Source organism: Nestor notabilis, unplaced genomic scaffold (assembly GCF_000696875.1).
Source record: "Nestor notabilis isolate BGI_N333 unplaced genomic scaffold, ASM69687v1 scaffold3501, whole genome shotgun sequence".
Classification (NCBI taxonomy): domain Eukaryota; kingdom Metazoa; phylum Chordata; class Aves; order Psittaciformes; family Psittacidae; genus Nestor; species Nestor notabilis.
The window spans coordinates 240462-267631 of NW_009914083.1; the positions used below are offsets into that span (position 1 = coordinate 240462).

At 39.3% G+C, this 27170-nt stretch overlaps 1 protein-coding gene across 1 annotated transcript in view; it reads right to left on the reverse strand.

The window, feature by feature from the left end:
- GPR133 (G protein-coupled receptor 133) overlaps positions 1 to 27170 on the reverse strand; it is a 139272-nt gene that overhangs the window by 58198 nt on the left and 53904 nt on the right. The window contains exons 14-15 of the mRNA XM_010023467.1: positions 5172 to 5245; positions 3112 to 3235 (exon numbers count right to left, since the gene is read on the reverse strand). Of these exons, the coding sequence (XP_010021769.1) occupies positions 3112 to 3235; positions 5172 to 5245 (198 nt within the window). The remainder of the gene's footprint in view (positions 1 to 3111; positions 3236 to 5171; positions 5246 to 27170) is intronic.

Genomic DNA, 27170 nt, shown 5'->3' on the forward strand with positions numbered 1-27170 from the left:
CAATTGATCAGCGGGTGAACAGGTCAGTGCCAGGTTGACATCTGAGCACCACATGGCTCTAAGTTTTTCCAAGCTGGTTACTTCATTCCTGAAATAAACTTGTTACAACTGCTAATCCCCTGCATCACTGAAAGCAGCTAAACTGCATACATGCATCTCAAGCTAATCAGCAGTTTTGTTCATACAGTTCTTTCACAATCACCGCGACTTCAGTGCATTCAGGCTCTTGCTGAAACTCATATAAAATCTGGAGTAGTATTCAACTACACTTGTAATCCAAGCTCGATTTTAGCTTATTCATAGCATTCATAGTTCTTTTTCTTCCTACACTGCTGTATAGCACACAGATATCAGAGTGAAGGTTCATTTTGTTACATTTAAATTAAAATTCCAGAATTTAAAATTTCTCTTTATGACCTCTCTCTTTCAATTTCTTTCTCTGAAAATATTGGAATAAAATTGCTTTTTCATCTCAGCAGATTTCAGTCTCCGGAGATTACTTCCAGCTGGCATATAGCAGAATACTGACTGAATCAATCTAACCTGTTTTGAGTAAAGATCAAGAAGGAAAATCAAGAACTCGCAGCTTGTTCCTAAGAACTTTCTTGCATTTCTATGCTCCCTGGAAATTAGACCCACCTCACAGTCTGCTCCATAAATGTCTAACAATTTGTCAGCATTCCTCATCCCACAGTACTTCGAGTATTCAAGAGAATGAAATCCATGTGAGACACTAATTCCTCCCCAAGCCAGGTGCATAAATTACTGACATAGTGCTGTACCTTATAATAAAATTGCAGTGATAAAGAATCTTGAGATTCTTTGCAATGATAAAGAATCTTGCAATGATAAAGAATCTTGAAACAAAACAATTTGTGCCTTTATGCCCACAAGAAAGGCACAGACTGTGCATATCTGCTGGATATTGGGGAAGGTATGAAAATGAACTGGAGCACTACTGGCAGGAAGGGCAGCCCTGGGGCAGGTTCACAGCAGTCAAAGCTGACAAGGTCTAGATCATGCTATTGTTCTGTAAGTGGGAAAAGCTAGACTTAACCGTGTGAAGGAACAAAGAGAAGGAGTTCAGCAAGGAGATTCTTGCTCGAATTTAGCACAAAAGAAAGAAGAAAACTTTTTCTCAGAAGAAAAAGTTACCATTCTTGACGAATAGTTATCATATAATGCTCGCCACAAGTATTTACGTGACAAGTTACTTCCCGAGGAAGGTCACCTATTGTCAATGTTTGCTGCTTAGAGGCACCTTGGCTTTGTCTGAGCTCAGAGTATGCTGTACTCTCCAGCTGTGAACAGCAAGCTCCTTAAAACACTGCAATGTCTTGTGAACGGAAAGCTTACGGGGTTTTTCACTGTTTTGGGGTTGGTTTTTTTAGCAAAAAAGAAAATCAGTCTCCTGAAAAGGAGCTGAGACAACCAGAACATTTATCACACTGAACTGGTCTCAAGAGTTCATGGATTTCCACATCAGCAGTGTTCTCCCTAGGGATGTTCTCCCAGGTCTGAAGCTGCTGCACACATACTGGTCTGTACTATTAGAATTTCCAATATCTTATTAGAAGAATTGTCAATCTTATTAGAATTGTCAATATCCCCCTCTTTATTTTTTTCTGTGCATCTGCTTGCCTTTCTGCAAGGGTTGGTAGAACTGTTCATACCTGGTTGTACTGTTCTGCTGACCAGTCATTAGGTTAAAGGCTGTTACGGTGCCCTAGGACAGGATGTCTGCCTGCTTGGGCTACCCTGAGAGATGCATTTATCAGTACAATGGGAGAAAGAGAAATGATACTTTCCACAGGAGAACAGAAGTACAAAGCACTCCAAGTAGAATTCCCATGAAAAATTAAGTCACTTTTTTTATACCAAAATACAGCTTTTGATGAAAAGCTCTCCAGTTTTCAAACAATCAATTTCCAATCATTTATTTACACTTTCCATGAAAAGCAGAGCCCTTTTTGTAAGAAACAGACTCTAGACAAAAAATAAACGTTCTGTCAAAAACAGTGCTCATGTGGAAAAATTTCATCCAATTCTATTTATAGAGCCACAGATATATAACAGCTATATAAACAGAACTGTTCAAATGTGGGCAACTGCATACTCCCACCCGCTCTTTTCCTTGTCTCATATGATCTGTGAACACCATTTATGAAAAGAAAAGAAAAATAAAATATACAGAAGTTCAAGACTGAATGTAACATCATTGCAACAATTTCTTAGAGCACTGACAATCTACTATTCCAATGAGTGATTTATATGGGCCCTTTGAACCTTGGCTCATGAGTTTCAGAACATGGTGAATAAACATATATATGTGTTTAAAATCACCAGCATTTTAACACATACTTAGCAGGGTTCCAAGGACACCTAGGAGATGTTTCCAATAGTCTAGCTGATTCAACAGGCTCTACTGCTTAGACATGTGAAGCCAATACTTAGCACATGTTTTACGAATTTGTAACTGAGCACAAACCGCTTGTAGAGCTCAAAAGTCAGGAAGCTTGTCTTTGCCTACATCTCAACTTCATATTTTATACTGGTTAAAAAAAAAATAGTACAAAAAGATAATCCTAAACAGTCAATTTTAAGGGTATATCTTGGTCAAAAGTTTGGGATGAGATTTTCTGATGAACTCAGAGAGGAACTAAATAACAGCCAAACTAGAGGAACTGCAACTGAAGCACACTGAAAGGATTACATCCTTCACTGGCTTGTTAGCAGCAACATGACCTGAGACTCCACATGGGCCCACTCTCATCACCAAAAAGTTACAAATTCCCCTGTATTGTCACCTGTACGATCTCCTCCAGTGCTATTCCTGCCTTTAAGATATCACGCCAAAAGTGTGAGAACAAAGTAAAGAGAATTCCCACCTACAAGAGACATGTTTCATTTCATGCTTCATTTCAGTTCCCCAAAGTTTTAAAAAATATAGTCGAGAAGTATTAAAACATCATCCCAGAAAGCAAGATGTGGAATCAACCCAAGTTGGGCAAAAATGAGCCCAGTTCCAATCAGTTACTGAGTGTGATGATAGAACTGATGCATTTATTCTTCATTTTTAGCAGATATATTTACTCTTTTGTTTAATCTCACCTTCAGAGGCACCACTTGCATCAGAATGGCGAAGTTAGTGAGGTGGTTACAAAGACACACTGAGTAGTTGAGGTCCCCACTCTCCCGCACACAACCTTCATTAGACCAAACACCAGTTCCATTGCTGCAAAGCACACAAAAAGGGAACATAATCTCTATCAAAATGCATCTTGTGCAGGTTAATTTGACATGTATTTGTACTGTACAAGAGATACAAAGGTTTGAAAGCCATCTCAGGCTGGAGCATCCGCAAACACTGATAGTGCCTTCCCAGTTCCACCATGAAAGGAGTTAAGGAAAATCCTGACTGGAACATGGCCCAGATCAGGCCCCTCATGAATGTTGCCTGAGATTTCTTCCCAGGTATGGCCAATGAATAATGACATTTCTTCTTTACGTTGTGCAACCCATTTATGGCATTTCACCTAGACACAAATTTCTATATTCTGAAAGCTATAGTATCAGACAAGTCAATAATCTTGCAGAAGTCAAAAAAGTTAGTGAATTCTATCTGCTGCCTCACCCTTATCCACTGTGCCACTTGTCCTGTCAAAGTAAGTAATTCAGGCTGAGCAAGATTTCTAGCGAGCCATCAATGTCAGCTGGGTTTTGTCACTTTATCCTCAGGAGCTCCTCTAAGGATATGGCTAGGCTGGCTGTGTGGCCAGGTCCCAGGGCTGTGTAGGAAAGTGATCCTCATGAGTCTGCTTTTCCTTGGAGCCAGGGAAACCCAGACCCCTCTGCGCTATCACGGCCCTGCAGGGGTGTGGGGGACATAGAAGGCAGAGGCATGCATCTAGGCGTGTGCTCCATGGGCTCAAGCACTGTAGGTCACCCACCTAAATTGCCTGCTTCTTAACCATTTATTACTTTTGATATTATTCTGGGTCCTGAAGCTAGATTGAGTGATCTGTATTTTTCTTGGTGCTTATTTTAATGACAGGTATTACCTCATCCTTCTTTTGCCCTTTGGGACCTCCTTAAGTTTTCAAAGAGAGTCTGTCATAGGTCAGAAACCAACTGCTTATTCTTTAACTGCCATGCACTAGGGAATAGGGCCATCTTGACACAAATAAAACTCATTTGGAAGGACAGATTTCATATTTCAGTTTCTATCCTAAGGCAAAGCCTCAAGGGCTCAAGCCTCAATGGAAAACAGTACAGGAACAAAGCCCCAACCATATTAATTCACTTCAGTAAAATCTGTTTCTGATTTATTGTAATTTGTGAGTAACCATAACAACAAGTAACTGCCAACAGCTGGGACAGTTCAACATACTTGAAACAAAACTTCAGTAAAACAATTACAGGGACCTTGCATGCGCATGCTGGAGAGGAGGGACCACAGCATTGCAGGCCACTGCTACAGCAATTAGGCTTACACCATTATGGCTCAAAAAATGTTAATCCCTATGATATTCAAAATTCACTATTTGCATTCCTTCTCAATTAAATCAGTTAAAGCAGCATATCTGGAAACAAAAAGAGATTAAACACATTCAGGGCTAACAAAAAAAAAAAAACCAAAAACCAAAAGCTACTGCTTTTCCATAGTTCCTCTTTCCTGAGTGGAATTTAAGGTGATGTTTATCTCTCTTTTATTCTAATTTGCATTCAGGGGCATAGTATTTCACGCTTCCATGCACTGGCCAAAATTCACAGCTCTGAAACACTCATTTCACATGATGCTGTGGCACAGACACAGATCCAGTGAAAATAATGGCTCTGCTGGAGGCTTGCCATCTTAAAACATCCAAGCATCTGCCCAAGTGGACGTGTTCATAAACCAAGATAAGCTGGATTTGTATTGGTCTGCAGTTTTGATTCCAAAATTTCTCAGTCTCTCAATTACCCACCTAACACAGGGTCTGTGAATACCAAGTCTCCTACTTACAGTAAGAAGCTACTATCAGATTGTGGTTTTGAAAGCCAGTGGCTCTATTTCTTTAACTATTTCCGTGAACGAAAGAGAACAAAAAGAATGTAGGTAATATATAACATCACAAACTAACTGTAATTTCACTAAACCAAGTTACAGAATTGGAAATTAAGTAACATACCTATAGTCCAGAAATGCACAGTAAAGATGAACTCTGTTACTCTTATTTAGTGCTTGGCTGTATTGTCTGGGAGTCTGAAAGAAAGAAAATATAGACCCTGAAGGAATGGTTAAAAAGGACTACATTCTGCTACTCGGCTACTTTAAATTCTCATTGCTATAACAACTTCCACAGACTTGATCTAGATTAATACACCATAACTGAAAGCAAATTTTGTCAGTCTTTTCAGCTTTACAAAAAACACAAAATGTGCAAAGGCTGGTATTCAGTCTTAATTTTACACACTGGCATTAAATTCGTGTCACTTTGAGTGAGAAATCTGTGTCCCATTTAAGTAAACAGCAAACCAGGATTATTTATTGTATATAAGCACAAATATATGTGTTAATTTTCACAGGAATGGGGCATTATTCTTCATGTATTTGGCTTTGTTAGGTTTGTTCTCACTGGGTAATAAAAATCTCACATTTTAGGATTAATTACATTGAAATATGCGTGTTACAATGACCAACTCACAGACATTTTCTTTCCACAGTAGTGATTATTTTAAAACATACAATCAAACTGAAAGAGCAATGCCATAATTCAAGATTATATTTTAACACACCTTAGCATTATAATGACATAATTTCTATCTTCCATAAACAGATTTAGCCACTAACTCAATCTCCTTGTTCAGGAAGCTTCGATACCCCATTCTCCACTCTGTTACAACACTTTCATGACAAAATAATTCAAATTATATTGGAGTGAAGTAATAGCTTGTAATAGACAAAATATGCAAACTAGAGGATTTCCAGGATGTGTTCGAACCCTTTCTACTACATAAATCCCTGAAGTCCACATTATGTTAGTCCCTTAAGGCAATTTTTTAATTACGAAAGTCTTCAACATAAACCAATCACTGGTGAATTAACAGCCCTCAGATTATTGCAACATAATTCTACTGTCAAGATGAAAGATAACCAAGTATTGCTCTCCTTGTTTTAGAGAGAGAAGGAAAAAAACCCACTGCCTCATCATGCTGAAACTCAACCAAGTACAGGAAGTCCCCGGTGAAATTTTCCTTTTCTCCCACAAGTCCAACGAGTGTCAGGCACAAGGTAGCACAGTTCCCTCCTTGCTAGTGATAACAAAGCATTTCTGCCTAACCCAGGACATTCACGGGTTCATACTGGATTTCCACACACTTCAAGTAGCTATGCTATAGATAAGGCCATTTACTACTTCTTAACTCACATCTCCGGATAACATAAATGGAATTTTCTTATCTGCTTGAGCAATATCCCCAGACAAAATTTCTAGTTCCTTGACTCACCCTGTTTTCCCTAAGTCTTCATCATAGAAACAGCTGAAACTGCAGCTTTGTGGAGAGCAAAGAAGTAGCAGAGCTTTGTGGAAAGACTGCCACTAACGTGCCGTGGGTCTCTATTTTCCCTTTGACTCTGGGGATATCCTGTAGCTTTTTTTCACAAGGGAAGCAAAGCAAATGGTAAAACCTCACACTCTTCCAGGTGTGCCACACTGGGAAGTGATAATGGACAAGATTCACATCCCTCATCACCAAGAAATACCTCCTTGATATAACCCCTAAGAAAGTTCATGTCACTTTCTTTCTAGCCGTGGTGAGAGAGATGTAGTGAAACCAAGTGTATGAGGTTAACTAATACAGAGCAGTCCTTTCTCTGTCAAAGCCCTTCCTCATTTGCTGGCTGCCCTGTGACGGCCCCATGCAAGACTTCAGAATCAAGCTGGTACGTTCCCTGCTAGATCCATCTATTCTGAACTTCCCATTCCTTTCAGAAGGTGCCCACCACAAGTCTCGCCTTTACCAGCAGCAGCAGTAAACACCTTCCAAATCACAAACCATCTATGAAATAGGAGTGCCTTTCAGAAACTGCTTCTTTCCTTTAATCCCATCTCTTGCTGCTCAGAGTATTCTTGAAGAGTGCTAGTTCAGAAACTGCAGAAGATCAATGATCCATAACCCACAACTGGAAAACTGCCTTCTTCAACTTCAGTTAATTTAGTTTTGTTGGCAGAGTTCATTCCGCTTTACCAGCAGCAAGGCATGTAGCATAATGTTTGCCTATTATGCTGTATAATGTTATGTCCATCATGTCTATAGCTTTCCTGAAATAAGCAATTGAAAGAATCTATAGTCAGTTTGTATTACAAATTACTTCATGTCTGTGATAGATGAAGAGTGGCTAAAAAAAAAACAGAGAGAAAGATCTGCTGTAATAACAGCTGTCATTTCTGATTTGTAAGATATCTCTAGATGAATCTTGATTCTTAATATGCTAAATGGAAAGGGCATCACAGGGTCAGGTTGGAAGAAGACAAAGTACTTCAGTTGTGTATCTTTTTACACAAATAAATCCCAGATGTATGTTCTACCCTCAATTAAGTATCTCTGGCAAGGGACAAATTATTATTTTTCTCCATCTTTAAACACAGATGTCACTCATTAGACAAAGGACTACACTAAGTGAGGCTACAGAGTCTCTGAGCTGTCCAGAACTGTGTGCGTACCCACATGGAAAAAGAACAGATAAATAATAGTTTACAAGAAGGGTTCTTACCAATTTGCCTATTTACTTCTCTTAAAGAATATCTCCCATGTTTTAATACAGACAACATAGGGCTCACAAGGCTTTTCAGTGCCATTTATGATAACTGCATTAAAAAAAAAGTTCATCTTCTCAGACTCCATTAAAGTTCTGCAACAAAACCATCATTAGAACAGACAGCCCCCAAACATTTAAGAAACTGGCTATAAAGAACTACAAACGCTCTCTGATCGTCAACAGCCCTACTTCAAAGTACTCTCCAATCTATGAAAAAAATGAACTGACTGTACCTCAATACTGCATTGCTTATGTTAAACTGTGTGTGACAAACTTATATGTGACTTGGATCCTGCAGCATTGAGGATATTGATTTAATGACATCGATAACAGAAAGCTTAATATACAAGTAGGCTTTTACTCTAAACGATTAAAGTCACTTGAGTGTTTATAAAAGCCTATGAAAGGACAGTTTATGCAGCTTTCAGTAGTCTGGAGAGGGAGAATAGCAGCATGTTAAGTAAGCCAGGATTTGTGCATTAACTCTCCCTAATCTATTGTCTTTCTATCAGTCCTCCTGCATGGAGACGGGTACATGAAGCTTCTTCAAAAAAGAATTGTGTTAAAAGAGAAACACGGCAAAGTGTGTGTCTGCCTGACGGAGCAGGTATCCTGAGGAAGGACTGTCTCTGTTTATATCATGGCTGTTCAGCATCCCTAACACTAACCACTGACTCTCGCTAAATTAGTCAGTCTTACAAGCAAACCACAGAACCTCATGTGTGTGTTGAGAGCATACAAAGGATATACATGGATGTGTGATGGGGATGCAGTACTACTTACACTGCTGGGAACTAGGCACAAGGCCATAGTTAGTTGGTGAAGAGGCCAAAAAAAAGGGGGTGGGGGGCTAAAAGGGCTGCTGGAAACCCTCAGGAAAAGCTAGTTGCAGGAAATGTCATGAACACAATTGCAGAAGAAAAACAGTCAGCCAGCTGCTGCTGGAAGGCTTGCCAAGAAGAGAGGCCAAGCAGAGGGTGGGGTGAACCTTTGTGAGATAAGCTTGTTTCTCCACCCCTGAATTTAAAAAGCAAATATTTAGCTACATAGTGGTGGCCACCAAGGGAGGAGGGTGTGCACCTTCTCATTCAATATGCATTTTTCTCCAATGCAAAGAAGGAAAAACTGGAGGGTCAGAGCTGCCATTGATCTACACTCAGTAGTTCCAAGCCCAATGTACCGGGTGTTTCACCTCCTCTTAATCAAAGCAGCTGATAATTTACCCAGTTCAATTCAACTCGGAGTTCGCTTGTTCTCTGTTTACAAAATACAACATTTTGTCTAATTCAGAGATTTTGAAGCTTCTCTGAATCTTCTCAACCTGCAAGAATACCATGGATTATTTTGAAGGCGGCAAGAAAAGGCTTAAAGACAAGCAAGCCTCTTGCCAGTATGCTTGTGCCTTTTGTGTAGTTCACAGGCCCACTGAAATATTCTTACAGATTTATGAATCAAAAGCACTTGATTCTGGTATATGGATCAAATTAGAGACTAAAATAATGCTTCTAATTTAAAGAATTTCTGACCTCACAGTGACATCCTGACTCTTACCATAATCTATCCAGGGCCACATAGTTTATTGACTTTCCTTTTCACCTTATACAATCTACTTCTCCTAATTACCCAGAAAATTAAAATTTTAATGTATATTCATCTACTCAGTTCCCTGGAAAAAAGACAGACAGAAAGAGAAAGAATCATCACCTATTTCTATAGCAGCTATATTGGCTATTTTCTTCCAAGCTGTAGGAAAACTGCATTGGAACAGACCTTGAGCTCAGATCACCCAACTATTTTAATTTAGAGTCTGTTTAGACTGATTCACCCTAAGATGTAACTAGCCCAAGTAATGAAAAAAATGTTACAAATTGTACAAAAAAGAATTTAGCTTGTGAATAGGGAATTATACTGTGTTATGCATAAAACCCAGACCTTTAGTTCTTCCATTGTTTTCAACAAGGCAATGCCAACACACAAGCAGAACACTGTAGGCTCCCAGGGTCAACATGAAAGCTCACTGAATGTATTTCTTGACGGTACAATCATACAGTTAACAAAAAAAAAATACAACCAGAAAATCCCATGATACCACAAAGGTGGAAAACTGAAAGAGAACAATATAAAACAAAACAAAAAAAAAAAAACAGTGAAATATCAGAGGCTATAAAGGACTCTGAAATTAGAAAAGTCTGCCATATGTAATTGAATATGAACTGGGTTTGATCCTTCCTTTGCCTGATGTTAAAAGTAGTCAACGTATCGATTTCCTGCATAACTATTGTTAATCAAATGCTACACCATTAGCCTTCCCCACTTCTCAGACTTCCCCATGCAACAGCTGCTGTTGAGAGAGCAACAGAGTGAAAAACCTCTTGGTGCTCTAGTAGACATCATTTTTTAAAGAGAGAAAGAAAAGGAGGAGGGAATGGATGAGAAAATTGTCCTGGTACCTTTTTTTTTTTTAATCATTGTGCATAGCTAAACAAATTGATTACTTCTGAATGCGTGCAGCATCGCAAGATCTTGCTATTCTTCTTACACAAGCAAGCCCACATCCCTTTAACCAGAAATGCCATCCTTTTAACGGGATCCCATCTTTCTTATGGCACTGAACAAGAGGCTTCATCCAACAGCTGCCCGGAGAGTGCCTGACCACTTGCAGATCTCAGTGTGGACTGTCAGGCACTGTGCCTCTGTAGAACAGCTAATTATGATCTACAGAAACTGACACTCTTACTTGGTGTTCATCTTTCTTCAGCCTGGCTCTTTCATCTACCTCAGGTTACTTGCTTATAGCACAGGTAGGCTCCATGGCAAGCTGGGGCAGTGATTCCTGAATATACCCTAAATGCAACGTCACTACAGCATTAAAAAAGTAATAGCTCTTCTCTCTGGTTTTGAGTGCTAAATGGTCTTTTTTTTTTTCCCCCCAAAAAACTGCTAGAGAAAAGCTGCAATTTTGGCAATGGAGACTGACTGCAAACTTTGAGGTAAATTTGTAACCTCCCTAAACACACACACAACTCCCATATGGCTCTTCTTTAATTTTACAGTTAAAAACGTCCCACCTTAACACAGAAGTTACATTCATGTAGATCCCTCAGGCACTTAGCACAGCATCAGTGTATCAGTGTTGAGGCCTATACTCAGGGATTTCTGAGCACAAAGTACCTTGTTCAGCCCCACTAAGCCATGTATCCTCTATGGACTATGCTTTCACATATTTCTCAATTTCAAAGATAACAAATATGTAACAATATATTTGTTCCCTTTTCCTTTCTCTTTGTCCTGGGTGCGTATGGGCACGATGAGTATTTTGTATGTATTTGTAAACCCTGGGCAGCGACAAGTATTTGCATGCCAAATTCTTTCAGCTTGGAAGCCAAAACTATTTAAGATACAGTGTAAAACAATGCCAAACTCCCACTGACTGCAATCCAGATTAATAATACTCACAATATTGTTGTAAATCATGGTAATAAACGGAAAGCACAGAAAGGCTGAAAAATAGCCAGAGAAAGAACATTTGTTTTCATCAGAGGTGCATAGAGCTGACTTTAGTGGAAGGCACGCAGATAGAAACTGCAGGATAAGAACCTTGGAAATTCAATTTGGGCAGCAACCAAGTTACATCAGTAAATATTTGATATATAAAATTTTTAAATGCCAGTCAGTGAGAACAGGTCCCTGCATGGCAGCCTTTCCTTACGTGAGCATCAATAAACACAGGCTGGAACCGATGATCTACATGAAAAGCTGCCCTAATGCTTAAATGTTCTGTTCCAAAGAATGATAAAGTAAATTATTTTTTTCTCTAGAAATAGTCCCATTAAGTAATGAGCAATCTAATAGTCAGGTGGTTTTGATACGTCCTTAAACAGTTAAAGCCACATGTACGATAAAAACTAATATGTATAACAGCCCTTTAAAACCTGCACATCTAAGGATGGAGTGAGGAGCTCAAAGTTTAGCCACTGATTTTGTAGCTAGAGGCATGTTTCCTCACATCTTTTGAGTTTCAGCAAGTCAGCTCAAGTAAGACAGCAAGCAAGAGCTGGTTTATTTCCTGCATGTTATTGATAGAATTGTTTACACAGCGCCAGGGCCATCAAACTCCACATTGCCTCCAACTGACTCAGGGCATAACCTCCAACTAGGTATTACCTTTCCAAAATTAACGAATGCAGTCTGGCTCCAAAGAAATCTAATTTAAATCAGGTAATTTAAAATGCAAGTTATTTCACTCAAGGTGCCTGTGTTGAAGCAGTAACTCATTGCTTAAAAGACCTAATTTTGGTTTTAACGTAATGCAAAGCCCTGCAGAGCAGCTTTTCTGCTTTTGCCATCTCCCCTCCCATCCAGAACACACTTAGAGCTACCAGAACTTCAAACCAGACAGAAGAAGAAACACAGCTTGCTTAACAGGGTTCAAGAACAGTTTGTCAGACTAGCAAATAAATAAATAAAAGGAAATCTATCACTGCCATGGAGACTGCAGAAAGGCCATAAACACCAAATCCCATGGGGTTGTTCTCCCCTAACCAAGATCTCATTTGTGTCTTCTATGTTCTGATCTATTTTAACACATCTGAATTAGATGGGCCAGGCTGAAAGTAATCTTCGAGCATGGATGAAGCAAATCTAAAAATACAAACCTATCCCAAACCTGGCCATTTGGCCTCGTTCCTCCAGGAAGTAATTTTGCGAGATACTACTTGCCAGCACTGGCTATAAACACAACTGTTTGTCCTGTCATTCCTCTGGTCCAGGACTATTGTTTTATGCTGCTTCTGCACTCCTAGGCTCCTTGAAAAAAACTATTATTTAATGCAAATAAAGTAAAAAAGTTACAAAGTATGGGTTTATACCGACTGGATTTATAAGTCAGCATTTTCTGTAAGTCAAATATTATAAAGATAGTTTCTCTGTGCAAACCATCCACCATTGCAAAATTCTAGTCACATACACTCATAGAAGCTTACAGGCCTTTCTGGACAGATGAATGAAATATCATTTTAGCTCTTCCCCACCCTCCTTACAATCAGCGTAAGAAAGCAGATCATGTGGTCACGCTGATACAAGTTCATGGTAACTTTCCAAAACTGCTTAGTGAAACAGATGACAGTGCCTTTTGTTAAGGTTTTCTGTTTTCTTTTGTTGTGCCTTTTTTGTGCTACTCTGAATTATTATATTAAGAATGTATTGCTTTTCTAAAACAAGAAGCAGATGTTTCTTCTATACGCCCTTTCTTAATCTCCTTTATTTTTCTTAACTCATGTAAAAGTACTAGTAAAGGAAAACTGGTCTGATTGACACTGAAAAGGTTATTTCAAAATGGACAAATTTTTAATCCAACAGAATCATAATGAAAGAGGTAAATAAATCTTCCTTTTTCCCTCCAATCACCTGTAGTATTTTGACATAGCAGAAAGACTTCCCTTTGCCATACAAATATCCAGGCGCAATGCAGAGCTCTGTAACAGGAAACAAAGTCCAGGCAATGACAAGAGCTGTGACAGGGACCAGAAGGCAGGCATAAAAGCATAATCCCTTAAAGGGATGCACAGAACAGAATCAGTCTTAAGAATACTTTTCCCATTAGGTAATATTTCCACAATTCCTAGTTTTAAAAAGTGTTTGGACTTTTCCTCCTGATGGCTTTTTTTTAAGAAAAGAAACATTTGCATCAGATGAGAAGCATTCAAGCCACTCAAATTTAGCATTTAAACTGCAGTTGTGCTTCGTACTCCCCATGTTACTGGGGCAGAAAGAACTTAAATCAGAAACATGAAATGGGGACAACTCAGCACTAGCTGGAAGGGAGTTGGGCACTTTGCCTGCTGCTGCCCATGGAGGAGCAGCCAGTGCAGTCACCCATATCCCAAACAAGACATGCCTGGGTTTTTGATAACTATATTTCACGAAGATGAAACTGAAACCCCTAAAACAGAGGTTCAGTGCCTACAAATAACAAGCCATAGCAATGGCAAGAAGTTGCACCATAGTCAAAACCAGCATGAAGCTACAAAACCCAACAGCACATCGATTAGCAAACATCTGTTTCCTTCAAGACTGAAAGTCATAATTATAAGAGGAATCAATCAATATTCACTCATATTTATTATGAAAGAGGCTTTAGAGACTATTAAGGCAATTATCACACAAGAAGCAGATAGTAGTTAGACCAAGATAGATTTCCAAGTGAAGAATCAATATGTATTATGTTTTCCAAGTAGGCAAAAAGAAGTAGTACAAAAATGTCCTAATTTTCCTGCACAAAGATCCAGCAAAGTCTGCATCCTTACTTTTGAAGAGCACAAGGACTTTGGCAGCCTGGAGCAGTGGAACATTAAAATTTCAAGTACTCTGCACAGTAATAACAGAAATAAATGGGAATAATGCACTTACATTCTTCATAAAGACTTCCATGCCCTGCATTTCACCCCCAAGGACAAAATTAACTTCTGGGAAGGGGTAATTTGGGGAGTCTGAGAATGCAAGATGTCTGATATGGCAAAACCTCACCTATGAAGCACTGTGGGAATAGGAATATGGCAAGAGGGCGAGGGCTGCTGGTCCTGAGGAAGGTCTCCTGAGCCTCCTTTGGGAGCCTAGTGAAGCCAGTGAGGCTGTACCCAGGGCTCCTGCGTAAGCAAGGGCTTTAGCAACCCTTGGTGAGGAGGATTAGAGGTGACAGCAGAGCAGCAAGAGCTACGTGAGCACCCAAGGAGCAAAGACTTCAAGGCACAGGCACTAAAATCCTTTTGCTTTCTGTGTGCACAGCAGGTAACTTGGTGGGACTCTGGTTTATGACATAGATATGCTAATATGAACAAGACTGTACTCTTGAAGGAAAATACCAGCTTTTCAGTTGCCAAAAGCCCCTTTGTCAACTTCAGTGAGAGTTCGCTCAGGTCTACAGAGTGCTTTGAAAAAAACCAAGACTTTGTAAGATACTCAGTTGGTTCATCATCATATATTTGTAGAGTTATCTTTGCTAACATTTCTTTCAAAACAAAGGACCATGCTTTAAAGGGTGTTTTGAAGACAAGACTTAATGAAAGCTTTAGGAAGAGTTTTAATAGTTCATGTCAGAAGCAGAGTACTGGGCTTAATGGCAAAAATATTTACCACAGTACGTTTGTTGCTAATATTTTTTCCTAGGACTGGATTTATACGTTAGCATTTTCCAGTCTCATTAAAACCCTTGCTATGCGAATGCTGCCTCTGAAAAGCAATGCCTCACATTCTTTGTGAATTATATGTGGCAGCCTTTGTTTTACATTGACCCTTTCAGCTCTTGCATCCCTTGACTAGCTGCTAATCATCATTTATCCTTTCCCTGACTCTACTAATCTCCGGGGAGCGGGTGGGACAGGCAGTCAGTGGAAGTGATGGAGTACAGATAATGACAGAGTACAATAAACATTCCAGTTGCAATGCCACATCTCATGACAAAGACTTGCAGAAAGATACAGCATGCAGGCCTTCTGTGATAAGACTGTTGTAATCAGACTGGAAAATACTGCAAAAAACCTTATGCTTGCTTAAGGCCAAGATTTTCAGCCCCTCTAGGTGAGATAAGGGAATGCTCCTTTCTGTGTAATCAAAACATCACTTGGATTCAAGGTATTTGGGTTTATTCCCAAATTCACTTTCCCCATGTGACTTTTCACAGGTTCTTTCCTGTCTATATGTTTTGTTTCACAATCATTATCCTACCTATTTGACCTGTAATGTCTCAGACTAAAATACGATTCCTGTATCTTGTTATGCTGTGCACAGTGGGAAGCTAACTAAAGTCAACAGAGACCAGTGTAGAAGCCCATGTTCACACACAGCCTAATACTGTGGTATTTCAGATAACATCACAGATCATCTGAATGTGTCTTTAAATACCCAGTGAACCCAGGAGCTTTCTTCCCCCTCCCCAGACTCCAGGAGAGGAAGATACATGCCCACTGATTTACCTGTTCTAGTTCTAGCAAACATACAGATCAAACATGATCTGAAAGAAAGAAAACTAACCCCAACAAAAATGTCAATATTCCATCACATTAATAAGCTACCTCTGCTGTCTTAAGCAGTACAACCAATGAATGAGACAAGGAACCCAATGCAAGGGAGACACAGACAGAAGCAGAACCTAACTGGCTCTAAAGTTAATCCTCATCTTGAGACAAAAACACTCTTCTGTAATGCTTCTTGAGCAGCAGGGAGATGTAACATCCTCTCTTGCAAGTCTCTATTTCTTAGACCTTAACATCCCATTAAGATATTGTCTTGACTAGATCTTTCTAGGATTAATCTCAAAAGTTTCCATTGCCTTCCTCCCCGCCTTTTGATGATGGAAAAAAAAAACCCTCTCTGAAGAACATTTACATTTTTCTTCTTCTGATTTTAATCTTTTCTCCCATTCCTGCATATTTGCCAAATATGAACTGTCTTTTGGTCTGTTGCATGAATGGGGATGAAACTCACACAACTATTTAGTTTAGTGTCATTTTTCATTCACAGGAAGTGTCAGAGTGCCAGAACTATTTGATTTGCACATCAGCCACATCCAAAGAATTGAGAACCAGTCTGGAATTAGGCCTGGTCCATTAACTCCAGCTACAGAGTTGAGTAATATGAGACTAAGCCATTGAGTTCATTTTTTTAGATGAGAAAATGGAAGTTAGTGGAGCTTTGTGCATGCCTCCAGACATAACGCAGATAGAGATATTGCTGCTGACACAGCAGTGACAGAAAAATAGCCAACTGTAATTGAAGGCAGGGCCCCTGGTTCTGCTATGGCTATTGGTGCTGCGTAAGAACAGTGTCAAGGCAGCTGCCCTCCTCCAGTGCTTCCCGGAGCACCAGGCAGCCTGGGCTGGCAGTGGGGCCGAGAGCCCTAAGCAAGCTGCTCTGTCAGCATGCCCTTGAGACCACAGGTATGATACAAAGGCAGCTTCAAGGCTGTGCTTTCAGAAGCATGATAAATAGAGCGCTCCTGAGAAGCTGGAGCTCTGAATTTTCTGTATATGGGTTTTTGGTTGTTTTTTTTTTTTCAACATAACCAGGATAAAAGTTTCAAAGAAGGGGTTCATTCAACCTTTCAGTCGTTCCCTGCTTTCCACATGACACCAGGTTTTCTTCTTTCTCCTCAGCTAAAACTTTACACTAAAATTCGACCAAAATAGTTGCGTGCAGCTGTACAAAACAGCTGTCAAAGCAAACCCTAAGCACACTGCAACACACTCAGGAAGAAGGGAACAAGCAGCCCGATAAGGTATTGCTGCCTGCTGGCTGGTTCATCTGACCGTATCATAAAAGTGCTACATAAAGGCATCTTCTGCCATAAATTTAAATAGCTCCATAATTACTCAGCTTACAGTTTGTGCTGTTTGTCTAGAGCTCAGTTTTTCCATGCGATTCCTGAAATCAGCAATAGGTCCCTCTGGAAACTGACCTAATGGTCTGAGGAATGCAGCTATGGTCATTAGAGCTTTGCAAAATCTCCAAACTTGCCTGTCAATTACCTAGTACAACAATTTTAAACGGGCAAAGAATGAGAGATCTTATGTTCTTCCTTCAATGGAAACGCTGCTACACCCCCCCTCTTTCCTCTTTCTTGCACTTCACTGAAATGTCACTGTATGGTAACCTGGATTTTTAAGCATCTTGAGAAGATGCAGTGGCCAGTAGTTAACAACATACCAGCATGCCACACTCCAGTAAGCTCCTGTGACACAGGCACCCTGTAAATCAATGAGCATCTTTTCTTGCTTTTGAAGTAAAACATACTAAATAAATAAGGAAAATACTTTTCAAGCTTACAAAACTATAATGATACACAAACAGAAACGGCTGGTGGCACAAGTTAATTTACTAGGATAACTGTCTACAACTTCAGAAAAATTACAAGCCCAAACCGAAAAGCCTTCAGCAAACTGCTGCATGACAGTAGTTTATAGGGTCAGAGGCACCCATTCTGTTCCCACTGAACCTAGCAGGGAAACTCCCAGTGACTTCAGGAAGTGCAGAGCACAATGTTCCTGTTCCGCTGTGACCAAGTTATAAAAAAGAAAGATGGTCCAGTTTCAGAGCACGGTGTCTCAGAACATTACAGCAACTATTCCAGTGTCATTTGAGCGCTAGTTCAGGATGCTCTATGCCATAGAGATTTCTTTCTTTTGCTAAACATGTTATTTTTGGAAATGTTCTTGCTAGTGTTCATGGGAATATGTCCAATGGGGCAACACTTCAGATTAGGACCTCTTTTTTAGAGTTTATAAATACTTTAATAAGTGGCTAACAGCCTTTAAAATAAATGTATTTTTTAATAAACAGCTGATGGATAACCTGTCACAGAGCGAGACACAGTCCAAATAAGTCAAGAGAGTCCTTCCAACCATTACTTGTAAGTTAAGAACATTTAGTATCCTCATAACCAAGAATGACAGTTGCTATGCATCTCTGTCCCATGTCCACATCATCTGCTGCTTATTTAGGAATACTTTACAAGTACTTTGTTAAAAAAATGCGAAGTCATTTCTTACATAGATGAGAGGCTCTTTCACAAACTCTTGTGGCAAGTAATTCAGAATCAAGTATTTCTAAAAATGGAAAATAGGAGAAAGGAAAAACATCCTTTCCTGGAGATGTATTTAGATTCTGTTCAGCACAATAAATTATCAGGGGCATTGATGTTATCACTGGAATTCTTGGACTGCCCTGCACTCAAAAGGTTTTCCTGCAGTTAATGGGAACATCACACAAGCACTCTCATAAAACTGTACCATAAGGCTGCAATTTACCTGTTGGGAACCTTGATCACTGGAGGGGATAGCCCAGATTGTGCCCACTAATAAATCAGAATTTTAAAGCACCACAGTGAAACAGCCTTGAGCCTTGATAGAAAGAAAAGGAATATGATGTTCTAGTTTATGGCCAGTCTTTCATTATGGTCTCCTCATGCTTCACAGACTCAAAAAGCCTAAGAGCCTGCGGAAGGGGACAGGAATATGGGGAGAAGAGGGAAAGGGTAACACATACATATGCCTTTCTTCCTCTTGGACTCAGCCACGTGTATAAGTTCGTCATCTAAGAGTACTTCACATTAAAGGAGTGATAGAAACTATAACTTCCAAAAGTAGCAAAGCACCATCTGAAACATTATTTACCAACACGATTGTCTCTGATGCCTTTTCAAACTGTGTAACACAACAATCAGCTACCTCTGGTGCTACCCAGTCCATGTTAGGTGCATTTTAAGTAAGATGCACACAGTGGAGGGTAAAAAATAGCGCAAGACTCTTCCAAGCACTTGCAGCAGGACTTCGATAATACAGCCAGGCCTCTTTATTTCTTTTTTACACAGCAATGATTAATTTCTGCTTATTTCCCACCAGCAAAATATTGATCCAACCAGGCTTCTTTTGGGAGTTTTGTTCCGACTTCTCATTGTTTGCCCTTGCACTCTCCTAGTTCTTTCCACTTTCAACCTCAGCAGAACATGAAGAGCAGCAAAATCAAAAGGCCACATCCAATGTCTCAGGTGAATCAGTATGTTTCAGGAATACCTAACCTTTAATGTTTGCTACCTGTAAAAGCAGCCTTTAGCAATCTGGTCATTAAGGATGTTTAGTATGACCTTTTAATGCAAGGAGCTTTAATGCAATTTTATAAATGGACCTGTTGTCATCATGCTCTGTCTCTGTATTGCACTGGACCTATAAGGAGCTTCAGGGCGAGCACAGCTGTAACTGAGACTGAGCTGTAACATAAATCAACTATTGTCTGTATATCCAACAATCTGCCTACAAAGTGAGCATCGTTACAGAATTCATGGCTTGATCCCAAACACATTTAAGCCAGTTACAGTCCTTCTTTGGATTTAAAGGAGTTTTGGATAATTGTCTCCATTCTGGGGCCAGCAAAATTCCTCATTAACACCCTCAGAGACTTCAGATTCTGCCAGATTTCATTACTGGAAAGTGCTGCCAGCCTAACAAGAGCTTTCCAGCACAAAGGTGAGGCCTGCTTCAAAGGCACATTTTACTTGTTTTTGTTTTTTCCAGTTGCACTATTTTCTAGTATTGTGGTTTTAAGTGACACAGCTACTGGTTACCTTAATGCTTACAAATGTGAGGTGCTGTATCCAAAGGAATACTTGTGTGAGGGAACATTCAGGACGGAAAAATGATTGCTCTATGCAATGGCTCTTCCCACTCCTTAATCTCTTCTATGGGTTCCAGCTGCATCCTCTTCCCAAAAGTACCATCTACTTTTCTGTGAAGAGGAATTTGCAGTATCATCTGCAGCGATCTTAGGCACTGCACATCACAGAAAAGAAACCCAAGGACTGATCCCGTATCACACAAAGTATCATACCCCTTGAGTCTCCCAAAGATTGGAAGGGGGTACTCACGCATAGAAATTATGCGCATCCATTGGTCTGCACCACTGTAAGGTTCTTCTTGTGTGCTGTTAGTAAAGATATTTAGGGGGTGCACATAACCAAGAACTTGCATGAGAACACAAAAAGTTAAAATACAAGTGAAGACATCTGAAGGTAAAATGTAAACACTTAGGTGCACTGAGTAGCAATCTGATGCACTATTGAGGGCTATTAGATATAATCTATACTGCAGACACGTGTCTTACGCTTGAAGAATCAAGGCTATTAAAATACTGTTTCTCCCTAAATCCACACGCCACTCATACTGCTTTTATCTCCTCTTTCTTCCCTGCCCTCAAGGACTGAGATCTTGACAACCACCACGTCATTTTTTAATTTAATAGAAGCAACAGTAAAACTAATTTCAGCCTTGGGCAGTCCCGAGAGCAGCAATCTACTCTCATCCTTGACATATTGTACTTAACTGGGACTGCAGCTAGACTGCATCTTTTTATCAACCACACACTGAAGAACTGGAACATAGGGCTCCTCTCTGTTCTGCTCACTGGGTGCCCAACAATCCCTCTGCCTCAGTGAGAATTTAGTAAAACACTGAAAGATCTAAAGATAAATAAAAGCACATATAGCAACACAACCAAGGTAACAGAATTACTGCAGATGGCTACAGATGTTGTGCAAACTGCAGCATACAACTAAGTGGTACATGCATATTATAGGCTACAACACTCGCTACACTCGGGTTTGTTGACTTCAGCTGACAAAAAATTACATCCCAAGTACACTTTTGCCTACTTCTTCCTTGTAATTAACACAAGCAGTCTTTAATGTATGTTACAGCAGGGGACTGCTATCCAGCTATTAGTAATGCACACAGGCCAACAAACGTAGCAATCATGAGACTCTGACATGGCAGTCTCCAGTTCCCCAGCATCAATTACTAACACAGCTCCTCTGACACAAGCTATATAAAGCAGTTTGCTGGCATACTGAGGGCTGAGGCAAGGTTTAAATTATCCTCAGAAAACTAACTTGTGCACATTTCCTACAATTAGAAGCAATGTTTATTTCTATTAATTTTGATGGAACACTTAAAATTTTCTTTCCTTTTTAAAAAAGCTTGTTTTATGTTTTTGGTTGGTTGTGGCTTTTAAACATAATTTTCTTAGAGGGCCATTTAATAAAAACAAAAGAAAATTGTTGTTTTCCCACACTCTTCAAGGTCACAAAAAATTCTTTGAGAGAATAACTCTATGTCAGGCTGAAACAGGTTGGATATTATTCAAACAGAACTACTGGCATCTAAATCTAACTTCATATATATGTACACACATATATATAGTGTTTCTCTTTACTCTGTTCTTAAGCTGAAACACATAATGTGTTTGGGCACAGGAAACTAAAACACATTCGCTGAACAATGCCAGCAGTATTTTGACTGTGGTTGGAAATTACACAAACATGTGGATGAACACAGGAGAGTCTCAGAAAATACATTGTGTTCACTGAACAAACTCTCTCCAATTAGATTAAACTAGATTCCAGTTTAGCTGATAGTAAAAAGGATCACATCCAAAAAAGACACACAGCTACAAACACTGAATGCACAGTCTGTGCTGAGCCTCGTCAGAAGCCTGATGAATATAAAACTACTTGTTGGGGAGATTTGGATAGCTTTCTCATACACATATGGCAAAGAAGAATAAAATCACATGTATGCCTGTCCATTAAACTGTTCTGTGGTGAGAAGCTACCCATTTCCAAGTTCATCCATCAGACACAAACTGAAAGATTCATGAAGAACTGTTTCTTATTTTTCTTGAAATTTTACATGACCAAATATTCCTCTCTACATTTTGTTTGGATAGGGGGGAGTTGGTTTAATTTTGTTCAGCTTTTCCATTTTTGATGTAATGTGGGACTGGGAAAACGAAACTTACATTAAATTCTACAAATTAAAATATTGCAAAGTCCTCAATTTCCAAACCATTTTCCCCACAAAATCACCTAGGCATAAAAAAATTGTCCTCCGATTTTGAACAAAAATAATATGACATTTTCAAAACATTGTGACGTTTTTCTTCTGTGTTTTGGTCTATCTGAAATACAGCAAATTATTAAATTCAATCACACTAAACCTTTGCCCAGAACACACATCTTTATCTCAGAGGTACACATTCTCCCAGTCCACAGTATAACTGCTCAACAAATGCCCCCATAGCATACAAGTGAAAAAGCCTGCAGGCATTCTTATCACCTACTCTGCCAAGGACCTACACGTCATTTTAATTTTGGCGCATTTCCCCTAGCTGTTACCCTACTGCTTTACCCAAGCACTTTTTTTTCTTTTCCAGTATAGGGAGTTCAGTCACTGATTTTGGTAGCAAAAGGCTCAGACCCACCAAATTCACATAAACTACAAGATCAGTCCCATTGAGGAGATGATTTCCAGAGATCTTCACCAAAGTAAAGGGAAACAATGTGTCAGCCCGGGGTCTATTTGTTGGTTGGGTCGTTTCTTTTTCTTTTGTTTCAGTTTTAGAGCATGATGAAGCCTGAAGCCAACAGTGTTGTTTGAGTCTTTGTGAAGTAAAGATTTCTAAAGAGCTTGTTTCATTTTATGAGAAAAGGGGAGAAGGCGGGGAACAGTTTTGCTTTGTGCTTGTTTCTAGTATTTCAACTTTTAACTTCGAGGACAACTTCAAGGCCAAACTGTAGACACCTAAAATACAGGGTTTCTACAGAAAATGCTGACAGCCTATGAACTATAAAAGTTATGGAAAACCCTGTAATAGTAATAATAATATATTTCATTTATATATAGTGCTTTTTCTCCCAAAACGTCTCTTAAAAGTACAAGTCAAGCAATTTCATCTGTGGCAGTAAAAAGAACTAAAATAACAAGTACAGTAAACTTCTGGAGTAGAGAAAGGTTCCAACCCTGGTTCAGTTGCTGGCCAGGACTTTATTTCCAGTAAAACTGAGTTAAACTAAACAAATTTGTTTGGGCAGCTCACCTGGTCATTAATGCCTTTCCTGTGAACTGTTCTGAGTGTCAAGGATCAGAGAGAGCATGCAGTACTATCAGGGATTTTCTTCCCATGGTGAAGGAAAAAGATTTCCCTTAGGGCTTCAGGATCCAAGCAGTCCAAAAATCACAGACCACAGCGCACGGCTGATAACTCTCAAACTCCAGTGCTTGAGATTTCCCTCCAGACAGCTCGGGAAGGAACAAGTCACCACTATAAAAACATACAGGCTCTTTATCTGGGTAAATAATAGTTGGGAAAGAGAAAAACAACATAAACTTTTCCAGCAGAAACTAGTAGGAATGCAATGGCTTTTACAGTTTCAGTTAAATCTTTCTGTGGAGATGGTGACTTCAACACAAGAATAAATTTTCTCCTGAAGTTTCTCCAAGAGACCGAAGTTACAATAAGAAATAATAGTGAAGTAAATCATAAGTGAACCCTATATGAATCACAGAAACCAAGCACATAGCCACTTGAGGAGAACTGAGGCTGCTTCATGCATGCTATTTCCTATCACATTACTTGGTTTACAAGAGGTGTAGCTGAAAACATGAAATCGTTAAGAAAAGAATTTTATACAGGCCTTAGTGATTTAGTTTTCTCAACAGTTTCTTCTCCAAAGATCCTACCAGCAAGCTGAATAATAACTGCCTGATGCAAATTTATGATGAGAAATGGACACAAACCAAATAGTAAAATACTTGTGGCATATGGGAACCAGCAACTATGTGAGCTGCCCAAGTTGTTGTCAGCTGGCTTTGCTTCCTTTTATTGAAAAAATAATATCCATACATGAACAGCCAACTCCTGGTCTTTTTGAAGTTAGTGGGAATTTCGCCATTGATTTTAGCAGGACCAGCATTTGGCTTTCTCAGATCTTATTTGGAAGGTGGGGGTAGGAATTTGTTTTTTGTTAAATGTGTGTATTGGAACAGGAAGACTTCTCAAAAGCAGTATCATAAATGATCTGCCAATTAATTTCAACCAGTGATGCAGCAGCAATATATTCTGAAAATCTCTGTTCTGAGACTTTGTGTTAAGTGCCAATATGCCAAGCCCTGAGTACACACAGTTTCAGCTCTGAGGAGCCAAATATCTAATGGAAAGGATTAAAAAAGTTAAAAGATCATTATGTCCATTTCACAGATGGGGAAACTGAGGCACTGATTTATTCTGGACTCTTTCACTTCTTCAGATGATTTGTTACACTTCCTCTACACATCTAAGTAAACCAACTACATTTAAATAGTTTGCTCAAAGGTACAGATTATACAAAATATAGAAATGGAGTTTAACATATCAAATTCTTGGTCAGTATAAAACTACCTTTTTACTTCCCTTTTGTAATTACAACCATTCACTTCACACAACTGCAATTCACTAGAATAATCAAGGGCATCACCACAGCCCTAATCAAGGGACAATATAAAAGGATTTTAAAGGCAGTAAAAAGATGGAGTAAATATATGAAAATAAGCTTCTTATGCAACCAGATACAGCTTCATATTTATCCTTACAGAAAGCAGATTTACATACCCAGGACTGCAATTATGAATAAAAACAATTTATACATTAATTCAGCAACACTCTAGAAAACTGTGGGTGAAATGAATAAAAATAAGTGAATACTGAATAAGCTTGAAAGAAAATAATCCATGTTTGAAGAGAAATCAAAAAGACTGTGCTAAGTTATATGCTTAGTGAGAAAGATACAAAGCATCTGAATGAACCAGAACTTTCAGGTGTCGGGTTTAGTATCACAGGCAGACCCCTAACAGCTCCTTAGCAGGAAGGAAGAATTTCTGATGGCTCTGCTTGACCCAAGTACATCACGAGGCCTATTTAAAACTGGAGTGGGCATATCACAGGAAAGGGAAAATAATGAACAGCAGTGCGTTGGCAGATGTACTCTACAAAACCCAGATTATTTCCAGCCTTTTTTCTTATTTTAACTTCAGAAAAGTCAGAAATCTGGGACACTGCTCCAAAACTGCACGGTTTACTTCTAGCAGATCTGAAACTTGGCCCACAAACTGCATCATTCTCAATTTCATGGGAATGACAGTTGCGGGAGACTCGTCACAGTGCCTGGTTAGCCACGAACCAAAAACACCACATGAAAAGCTATTTTCATAGCATTTACATCCAGTTCAAACACATCTCAAGAAGTGCATAGTCTTGCTCTGTATTTTTAAGGCAAAAATATCTTTCTGAAACCTATGTGCTGTTTGGTTTAGGGTTTAAGCAAAGGTTTACATAGTTGTCATTAAACAGACATTGAAGGGAATTTACAGGACTAAAAATGAACCAAATCTTGCAACGGCACAAATACCCAGAGCCTCGTCTAGTTGCTTATAATATGTGTGAGGCCACAGTCAATTGCTACCAAACAGGAATAGAATTTAATTAGTGCACGCTGCATATAACTACACAAAGTGCAAGGCAATGGAAAATAAAGTCCCTGTCAGTGCAAGAAAGCCAAGTTCTTCTGAATTCAGCCTAATTTATAGCAGTTTACACTCAGTGAGAAAACCTTGACCCCAGGGCAATTTATCTTGTAAGATACTGCAGACCCTTCTTCCCTGGGGATCTTCCTCAGATGCTTTTATCAATTACCAGTCAACAGAGTAGGAATAAGGGGATTTGGATAATGGAATTCATCACTACCAGAAAATGAAGGCAGCAGCCTGAGGTGGACACGGAGCAATTTACCTCGTGGCAAGGCTTCTGGAGACAATGATTCAATATAGTTTGAAATAGTCAAAGTCAAGACAAATCTCATTGTAAATAAGGCCACAGAGACTATGATTAACCTACACATATGCACTTCTAACACCCACTAGTATAAGCTTAAATTATAAACTTAAAGTACAAGCTCTTTTTAGTTTTGTCAGAAGCTATTTCAGATGACCTGAATGACATTTCATGATTAATTATTTTTAAGACTGTGGAATGTGAAAAGAACATCTATTATTTTCTAAAATAAAGGGAGCTCAGTTTTTTAGATAAATCTACGTCATTCAATCTACTTGAAAGGGCAAATTACAGCTTGATTGTAGACCAGTTATTCTCATGGAGATCACCTGAATGGCTATAAACACATTCTTTCGCAGGCAGTATTTATTATTTGAACACTGATGTTATTTAATTAAAGGATGAAAAATATCTCGGGTACTTCAGGTCAAAACTGATTTAAATGAGTGCTGTTCTACACACATGTTGTATTTATATGGAACGGGTCTTTCACAGTCTTTGAGGTCTGAGTCCTGGTCTTCAAAAAAATCATTTTGCTGATGTTCATGGAGCTACGCAGAGGGAAAAACACAGAGCCAAGCTCAAGCTGATTTTCTTTCACTGCCACCAGGATGCCAGGGCAGCAGCTCAAAACAGCAAGTCCACAGCCACACAGAAAGGTGATATCATTTGGGGTCTGCAGGCTGAAGCAATTCAGTAGAGCACAAGTAACTTCTCAACGCACTCATCTGCATGGGATGTATTTCACTCCCACTAAATGGCCCTCAGAAAAGGCGCTGTCACAAACTTTCTGAGGTGGCCCTCGCAGCTTGGTGCATCAGTCACTCCTCTATTATAGTCTAGGCTGCAATAATACGAGTGTACAGTTTATATTCGCAACAATAAATTCTCTCTCCAGAAAAGTTTTACCTAAGGAACAGTAATGCAGAACTCATTCCCAAGAGCTGATTATGAAGACTGTGAATCATGCTCTGGGTTATGATAATCTGATTAGTAGAAGAGTCTATTTTATCCAGCCCCATGACAGTTCTGTACAGATTATCTCGAATACTTCAGCTGGTTGTGTGAACCCACTGAGAAGTTCTTCCAATCACACAGGCTAGCACTCACTTAAAACGAAGATGTTTACTGTGTTAAAAATAACCCTTTCAGCATTCGGGGGGGGGGGGGGGGGCAGCGTTTT